Here is a 9,531-nt window from a genome sequence, read left to right on the forward strand (position 1 = left end):
TCTAGTCTGGGTCAGACATCTTTTCACTTGTTTCATACTTTCAGTATTCATTTAAACATATAAATTAAGTAACACTTCAAAGAGGAGCTTATACAAGGCAGGTCTGTCCTGTGCTTAATTTTCATACATGATTCTGACGTGAAATATTTTTATATATCTCTTTCTGAATGCTGCACAATAATAAACTATGAATGATTGACATTTAATATTAAAGATATTTCCCTCAGGGAGAGAGTACACAAAACAACATTTATCTCATAACATTCTTTTCCTTTTGTAATAACTGATGGTTGACTTTAGATAGAAAACATTTCATGACAGAACTTCATTAAAAATAGGGATGTATTGGTATATTTACAGTTTTTCCACGTGAAATCAACCCTTTTTATTTAGATTTACTTAATGATTGGAATACTTCTCTTTCAGTACAAATTCCAGTGTTCTTGTCAAAAGCACCAGCTACTAACAGTAGTAAAAAATACTATTTTCTTCCTTTCAAAGTTAAAGCCAAAAAAACCCCATAACCAAAACAAAAAGTAAAAAAAAAAACAACCAGGAGAAAAGTAACAACCCCTTGTTTAAACATACTTTAAAAATTTAATAGCTATTCCTTCCTGTGTTCCTGGATTCCTTCTTGGCTCTCAGTTCCCTGTAAGCCCCACTTACAACTTTCCTTCTCTTTTCTGGTTCTACTACTTTTCTTTTCATGTTTTGTGTTCAAGTCAATTGTACGTACTTCTCCTTCTTCCAGAAATCCATATTAGTAGGTTCAATGAGTTTTGGTGTTACCTGGAGAGAATGCTGGAATTTCCATTCACAAAAAAGAAAGTGACTCATATCCTTGGAGCTCCAGAGAGCAACAGTTTCAAGTAACGGTGTGCACCCAGTAATTCTGCCCTGAGGTGGTTTTCAGAAGACGTATAGGATGTTTCCATCCAAGTGCTAAAAAGAAGCTGTGTGTGAAAGGTTGACGTTCATTTGAACATGCTTTACAGTATGCAATGTCCTGTTGCTAGGCTTTTTGTGAAGAACTGGAATCTATGATCCAGGAACAATTTAAGAAGGGGAAGAACCCAACGGGTTTATTGGCTTTACAGCAGATTGCGGATTTCATGACAACAAATGTACCAAATGTCTACCCTGCAGCACCACAAGGCGGAATGGCTGCATTAAACATGAGTGAGTGCACTTTAATTTATAATAGTTGAATTTTATTTTTTTTTTAAAGCTTAAAATGAAGACTGTGTGAATAAGTGCTGTGAAGTTCAAATGCTATACTGTTCTGCTCACAGGAACATGGCAAACATAAAATGGATTGATTAGTTTCTAAATGCCACAGTGATATGCAATGTGATTCGTGTATATAATTTAAATCAAAAGCTATTTCAAGTGTGGTATTGTTGTGGTTTAGCCCCAGCCAGCAACTAAGCACCTCGCAGCTGCTTGTTTGCTTCCCCTCCAGCCAGTGGGATGGGGGAGAGAATTGGGGGGGGGGGTAAAACTCAAGGATTGAGATAAGAACAGTTTAATAGGACAGAAAGGAAGAAAATAATAATGATAATAATAACAATAATAAAATGACAATAATAAAAAAAGGATTGGAGTATACGAAACAAGTGATGCACAGTGCAGTTGCTCACCATTCGCCGACCGATGCCCATTTAGTTCTCAGGCAGTGATCCGCCCCTCCCTAGCCAACTCCCCCCAGTTTATATACTGGGCATGACGTCGCATGGTATGGAATATCCCTTTGGGCAGTTAGGGTCAGCTGTCCTGGCTGTGTCCCCTCCCAACTTCTTGTGCCCCTCCAGCCTTCTTGCTGGCTGGGCATCAGAAGCTGAAAAATCCTTGACTTAGTCTGAACATTACTTAGTAACAACTAAAAATATCAGTGTGTTATCAACATTCTTCTCACAGTGAACCCAAAACATAGCACTATACTAGCTACTAGGAAGACAATTAACTCTATCCCAGTCAAAACCAGGCCAGGTATCTTAACTGAAAAATAAGCCTGCTAAGTCAGCACTAGTAAAAAATGTAAAGATTTAAATATTACTAATGTTTACCACATGGATTGTCTGCAGGAAAATGAAATGTTCATTAGTAGTCTAGTAACAGCAAAGGTCTTTAGAAACTAATTATTTTTGCCATTGAAATACTGTTTGTAGCTTTCTCCTGTGAAGTGAAGCTATAGATAAGAAACATCAGCAAGCAAAACGAAGAAGGAAAACAAAAACCAAAATGTTTGAATGCATGTACACACAGGTTTTGTGTTAAGATGATATAAATCCTTGCCTGTGCTCCAAAATAAATCTATAGTTTAGACTGTAGCATGGCCTGGTTCTGCTTTATCACAGTTACTTTTAACCACATTTCTAATCACACTAACTAGAACTACAGTGTTTGTAATTATTTACCGTAATCCTCCTCTCTCTAGCTTGTACTTAATTTTTCCTAATTAAATGAACCTGTGTGCATCTTTTTATATTCCTCCTTTTCAGGAATACCAAATCGCGTATCTCAAAAAAGTGGAATATTTGGGGTTACATTTTTCTGTTAACAATGAAGTTGTATTTTACAGATAATCCTTAGTTTGAGAGAGAAAAGAAAATACTTTGCTAAGGGACACACTGTCACCTTAGCACTTACGAATATTAAGGAAGGAAACGAGTGCTGAGTCTACCAAAGATAAATGATGTTGTCTAAGACTGTCATGGTATTTGTGTAATATAAATTATGACATTACAGTAATTAAAGTTTGTTATCCATTTCTGAGGTTAATATGTTGATATAAACTAGTAAGAACAATGACTATAATAGTGGTGCATGTTGTTAGGTTTTAACTGATGTTGAACACAACCCCCCTTGTGTTTTTTTACCCCTTCCCCTTTTCAGGTCTTGGCATGGTGACACCCGTGAATGATCTGAGAGGATCAGATTCCATTGCTTATGAAAAAGGGGAGAAGTTGTTACGATGTAAATTGGCAGCTTTCTACAGATTAGCAGATCTCTTTGGCTGGTCTCAGCTTATTTACAATCATATAACAGTGAGTATTGAATCAACAGATAACTGAACCAATTGTTTTAACATACAAGAGGATTGCTTCCCTCCCCCATCTGTCATTTTCTCTTTGTGTGGAAGAGGAGTAAAGTGGTTCTGAAAGCAGTATAATAGTGAAGAGATTTGTCATTGCATCTCAAGAATAAGAACTGGAACAGCTTGGATGTCAGCTACCATAGCCTGAATAGAGTCTTAAGAGAGTGTACATGAAAGTTCTTATGATGAAATTAAGATTCCTGAAAGACTCAGTCTTTTAGTATCTTAAATGCTTTGAATAATTGTATGTATTATTCTGCAATTTCATGTCTTAGGTTTCTTGCTAAGTACTAAAATATCTTTGAATTAGTCATTCAGATGAATTTTTTAATTCAAGGTACCAGTCTTTTTGAAAAAGAAGCCATAGGATTTCTGAACATGAGTGAACTACTTAGCTTAATGCAGCGTGCCAACAATTTTCCTTGTGACTGAGTAATTGCTGGCATCCATAAAAATAATGACATGGAGGTCAAATCAAGGAGGTTTTATATGCCAGAAGAATGATCAACATGAGTCTCATGAGTAAAGTCACAGCTGTGGTGTGCAACCCAGTCAATTGTTTTCCTGACAGAGCTGAATTGTTTTTTTTCTACATAGTAGAGGTTGTCCTTTATGTATTTTCAGTTATTCTAGTTACAGTCTGAATGAAATATGGTAATTTTATTATTACTGCTTTTTGAGATTTAAAGGTATATTATTTGTGAACTGATGAAGATGATAAATGATATCAGTAGGCATAGGATCAAGGCAATGTTGGTTAGGTTGTTTCGTTCCTTTAGTATGGGAACATATCCAACATTATGGTTCTTGTAAACATCTCTGTGCCGCCCATGATTTTTCATATGTGACGAGAATTGATTTTGTAAAAGGGACATTAATGCAATAAAAAGATTATTAGATAAGTAGGTTTGTAGATGGCGTTTTAGTGTAAAGTTCAGCCCTGGGAATGCTTAAGCATTTAGATAGAAAGATAAATGTAATGAAGAGCGGCGTGCCTAGGGAATTGGTTAAGGCAAGGGCACATGATTGGGGTGGAATGCCTCAAGTTTGGTTTCTTTTGATAGCAGGGGAAGCACAGGAAGGTTAGATAATGGTGATACCAGTTGGGGTGGAAGACAGTCAAAGCACTTGGAGTATGAGATTCTGCAAGTATTTTAGACAGTTTTGAAGGGCAAAGTGGTACTGGAAAGCTCTTGGTGAATGGTTTGTCAGCAGCAATCACAAGTTGTAATTCACCTGTCTTTTACAAATGCCTCCAGTTAATAGCATTCTGAAAGGTGACTAGTAGATATAATTTATCTTCAGAATCTGATCTAGAACAAGGTTGTTATATTTACAAAGTAGTCTTGTCTTTGTTCCATATACCCATACATTAAGTAGTAGTGTGGTAGTAAGGCACTCCTTTGGAATGTGGTGAATGCCTATTGCTTCATGCAGAGCTGGAGTTTGACTCCAGGTTTTCAGTTTTTTGTGAGTGGATGCTCTAATTACTAGGTGATTACATTCACGTTAAAAGCTGCCAGTGCACTTCTTAAGTAAGAGAAAATATACAACAGCCTACTGTGAGGGGCATAAGCCTCTGTGTTAGAGGAGAAAGGAATTGTGAGGATATAAGAGTATATGCCAATCTGGGCATATCAAGGAGCTGGGTGGAGTGTCTTTGCTTTTCTGGATCCTTATCAATCACTGACAGCTGCTGTGTGTAGAATTGTTCAGACTGGTGCAGTCCTGACACAGAAGCAGAATTACAGAGCGTCAAGAGCTTTCATGTCAAGTACAGTAATGTGGAATAAACTTGGGTACCTCCAGGGTTAGGCGGAATTTGAGATTACAGGTTTACAGAAGGTATACATCATTCACCAAGTCTTGGTTTGCTTTGAGGGCATGAGCTGTTGGATCTAATCCTAAAGTAAGGTGGTTTATGAGTCTTGCTGCTTGTTTATCTTACATTCGACCTTTCTTATTAGCTTTTGGGGCATTTTGACTAATACCTGTTCTTGGGTTTGCGTAAATAAGTAAAAGATTTTGTAGATCATGTACACTTTTGTAATGGAGAACTATTTTGGTGATTCGTAAAAGTACAGGTTAACTTCAACTAACTGGTTCAGTTTAAGGCTCTTGTGCTATAGCATGTTACCAGCTGGTTGTAAATGAAGCCAAATTTGTGCTAGAAGCTTTTGGATGACTGATCAACTACTTATTTTAGAAATTTTTTTTCCTTGCAGTAGAACTATATCAAAGCACACATGTATTTAATGTTGCAAGTAGTAGAAGACATGAGGGAGCATAAAGTAGCTGCATCTCAGGGAAATGCAGAATTCATAAATAAATAAAGAAATAAAATTTTTAAATTATTAAAAAAAAAAAATCAAAAAAGCCAAACACAAAACCTGGGTAGACTCATAGCAAAATAGGGAGTTGTCTTGCCTGTCTAGTAAAACATTTAAAGCCTTTTAATTCTCCATTGAAAGACACCTAAACTACCTAGCTGTCCTGTACTTTTCGTTGTACAGACTTTTAACAGATGCATCCCAAGATGTGAAAGGTTTGAAGTCAGAATTATTTTTGTATTATAAACTCCTGATTGTGTGAATTAGACAAAAGAGCAAAAACGTAAGTGAGGGTCAGGATACTTGGTAGAAAACCTGCCAAGTGTGCTGTACTGCTCACAGATGTCTCACAGGCACCAGCATCAGTGATAAAACCCTTCTCAGCATCAAGGTGTTTTAGATCTGTGGGCCAAATTCTTGTGTTTTCTCACACACTTCTATTTCATACCTTCTGTTTTACTAGGATAGAAATACAGTTGCAGTATAAACTTATTCTTCTAAAAAAAATGGTAACTTTTTATTTTCCCATTTCTCTCAGTATCATTCCTTTTATCCACAGTAGTTGAGTTGTCATTACCACAGGATCTAAGGACTTATTACCTTCCACCAATCTGAAGGACCCTGATACATATCTGCCATCTGGTTTTGTTCAACACGAGTTAATTAACTGTTCTGTATGTTGATTATCTGTTACAGCGTACATGAAAGTCATATTGCATGTGTTGCAGGCATACTTGCCCTGTCCATACTCAGCAAGTGAAAGTAACTGTCATGTTTTTGGGCTGCCTTTATGCTTTACTAAAATATTCTTAGTAACTTTTACTCTTGTTTTATCCTTAGGCCAGAGTAAATTCTGAGCAGGAACACTTCCTCATTGTACCTTTTGGACTCCTCTATAGTGAAGTTACTGCATCTAGTCTGGTAAGCAATTATTATTTTTCATAGCTGTAAAATATGAATAGCTGAATCTGCTCTGTATATCTGTCACTGTTTAAATTCTATCCTAGAGAATATTTTACTCTGTGTTACATGTTTAGAATAGTTTCATTCAACAGGGTTGTTTTTGGTACAGCTGAGGTATCTCTGAGAGCGATTTCTTTGCACATGTTCACCACCAGGTGTCCTCCAGTTGGTCTAGTTGTAAAGAGGAGCCAGGTCATTTGGATAGCTAATCACATCACACCCTAGAAAGCTGCTGGCTCTTGAGTCAGGCTTGTCGAGGGAAACAGTATGTGTTTCAGACATAAATGATGCAAACCACTTACAATTTCAAGATGTGGTGTCAGATGCCTAATTTAGTTACCATCGTTTAATGATGTAAGTAGCTGAGGGTATAGATAGATTATGTTTTAGAGATCTAATGGTTGCAGCTGAAGACACAACTCTCTTGACTGTTAGCTGGTGGGAAGCATTTTGTGAGCATTTATTTTCAGTCTAGTCGACACTGCTGCTGAAGGCAACTTGAGTTAATGTGGTTGACTGTCTTGTGTTGAAACAAAATAGAAACTTACACACTATTCTTTCTACCTGGCTATTGTGAGTAACCTCTAGCAGAGAGGTGAGGCAAGTATGTGCAGAGTAGTAACATTTCAAACTTGACACCTTAAGGTCCCAATAGTCTCCCTCAGCTATCTGTAAAGTTGGCTCTTTCTTACATAACTCCACCTTAGCCATCCATGAAAGTTTCATTGAAAAAGCTATAGGAAAAGGAATGGAGAAAACAGAGACCTGCCCTTTCTTGCCACTACAAGATTTTTAGAAGAGGGTAAGGGCCATGCTGTGGGGGTATTTTGTGTGTTTTGCATTTTTTGAAAGGTGTTCTGATTTTATCTCTATATCAGGAATGTAAGTACCTTGAGAATTAAGGTTGCATGAAAGTAGCAAAATGTACATATGGTAGAGAGCATGTTCACACAGAACATAGCTAGCAGCAGGATTTAATAAGAGAGACTACAGTGATAAGGCACATAGCTTAGCCAAATGAGCATGCTGACCAGCAGCCTGCTTACACGACTGCTCCCTCATCGCCCCTTTCTCTTCATTTCTCCCATGCTTGTTCTTCCCTTCTCCGCTTGAAACTCCATTTTCTCCAATCTTGTTGTCTCCCAAATAAACAACCCATGCATAATTACTTTTTCCCTTTTATTCCAGTTTTGCTATGTCCATATCCAAATTTGGTATTATAACATTATTACCTGGGCAATCTCAGCCTTACATAGTATCAATGGTATGGTTACCTAGGTGCTGGCCTTTCAAGAACCTACTCCCCAAAAGGTCCCAATACTCCTCTTCAGGTATCTGTAAAGTTTGCAAGTTTCTTATATAACTCCAGTGTAACTCTCTGTGAAATGCAGCCATTTGTCACAGTGCTGTCTGTAACTTTTGTTAGCTTCTTGCACTGTTACTTGTTACATGCAGCAATTTCTCATGTCATATCCAATGGTTTCTGACGTCCTTTTTAGTTAGCTTAATCTCAAGCTAGGGCCCTGGTCATTATCCTACCTACAGCCTTATTGTGCACATTTTGACACTTGTTAAAATAAATGCTGAAAGAAATATGGGTTTAGAGTTTCAGTGGTAGATGCTGAATTAAATCAGATTTCTGGCAGTCTTGATTCATTTATGAAATTAATTCTTTTCATTCCCAGGTTAAAATCAATATTCAGGGAGATGTAGTTGATCGTGGAAGCACTAATTTGGGAGTAAACCAAGCTGGTTTTACTTTGCACTCTGCAATTTACGCAGCTCGACCTGATGTTAAATGCATTGTTCATATTCATACACCAGCAGGGGCAGCGGTAAGCACAGCTTTTCATTTGTCATCTGTCCTGTTCTCCTCCCCTGCCCAAGCTGGAAAATAGGTGGATCCCCCTTAAATCAGATTTGCTTTCTTTTTGAAGAGCACAAAGCCTTTAAGTCTGCCTTCAAATATGTGATTCTGTTTGAATCAATCATATCCTCCTTATTCGGTTCTTACATTAGTGGTCAGACAGTAAATTGAGCTCTGTAATTGGAAGATACATATTTTATATTTGTGTGGCCTATACCACAAAAGACCATACCTTTTGACAGTGAGTCATAAGAGCTACAGCATATTTTGTTGGTTTTGTAAAGCAAATATATCAAGATTTTCTTAAATATTTGAAACTTTTCCATTGCCTCTCATTAGAACAGCTGGTTATAAGTCAGTTTTACCTCTTTGGAATTTTTTGAGAATCATCTGGTGACTCTATTTCAAAGTTCACATTCTGTTTGTTTGGGTTTTTTTAACTGATTAACAGCAGTGATACAACCGTTTTAAGGATAATTGATCAGATTCCTAAAATGGTGAATTCTAGAGTAGTCTTTAAAAATGTTCCTTAATTTTACCCGCAGCATTGCGGAATTACTTGTGTCAAAATTCATTACTAGATTTCTTCTTTTGGGGGGGACGGGGAGGGGGGGGAGTCACTGATTGGATTAAAAGGAATGAAGGATGCAGCTGATTTTGGTGTTTGGTTTTGGTGTTTTGTTTTGTTTGGTTTTTTTCTGAGTCTTTTCATATTGGTGTTGGTGTTGTATAAAAGCAGCCATACTGAGTCAGACCCAAGATCAATGTGACTTCTGTATCCAATCGAAAAGTTGTGAGAAATAGCAGCTTTAGGGATGGAGTATACGACCACTATGTACGTGCCTATACAGACACATACATATAAAAATATATTTTCTGTTATAATTCTCATCATTATAAGATTATTCACAATGAGGTTGGTGAAACAGTGGAACACGTTGCCCAGAGAGGTGGTAGATGCCCCATCCCTGGAAACATTCAAGGTCAGGTTGGACGGGGCTCTGAGCAGCCTGATCTAGTGGAAGATGTCCCTGCCCATGGCAGGGGGGGTTGGACTAGCTGACCTTTAAAGGTCCTTTCCAACCCAAACTATTCTGTAATTCTGTTATTATATTTTCTTTCTTTTTTTCTTTCCTTTTTTTTTCTGTCGCAAGAAATTAAGCTGATTGTTTTAATATTTCTCAGGTTTCTGCAATGAAGTGTGGTCTCTTGCCAATTTCACCTGAAGCACTTTCTCTAGGGGAAGTAGCTTATCATGACTACCATGGTATTTT

General features: G+C 37.4%; 1 protein-coding gene across 6 annotated transcripts in view; it reads left to right on the forward strand.

Moving 5' to 3' along the window:
• The window catches only part of ADD1 (adducin 1), a 66,579-nt gene that overhangs the window by 32,535 nt on the left and 24,513 nt on the right, over positions 1-9,531 (forward strand). For all 6 annotated transcript variants that reach the window (XM_075021925.1, XM_075021538.1, XM_075021716.1 and 3 more), the window contains exons 3-7: positions 1,017-1,179; positions 2,896-3,047; positions 6,268-6,348; positions 8,076-8,225; positions 9,443-9,531. The exon at positions 9,443-9,531 is cut by the window's right edge and continues 55 nt beyond it. In XM_075021925.1, the coding sequence (XP_074878026.1) occupies positions 1,017-1,179; positions 2,896-3,047; positions 6,268-6,348; positions 8,076-8,225; positions 9,443-9,531 (635 nt within the window). The remainder of the gene's footprint in view (positions 1-1,016; positions 1,180-2,895; positions 3,048-6,267; positions 6,349-8,075; positions 8,226-9,442) is intronic.

Source organism: Buteo buteo, chromosome 1, assembly GCF_964188355.1.
Source record: "Buteo buteo chromosome 1, bButBut1.hap1.1, whole genome shotgun sequence".
NCBI lineage: Eukaryota > Metazoa > Chordata > Aves > Accipitriformes > Accipitridae > Buteo > Buteo buteo.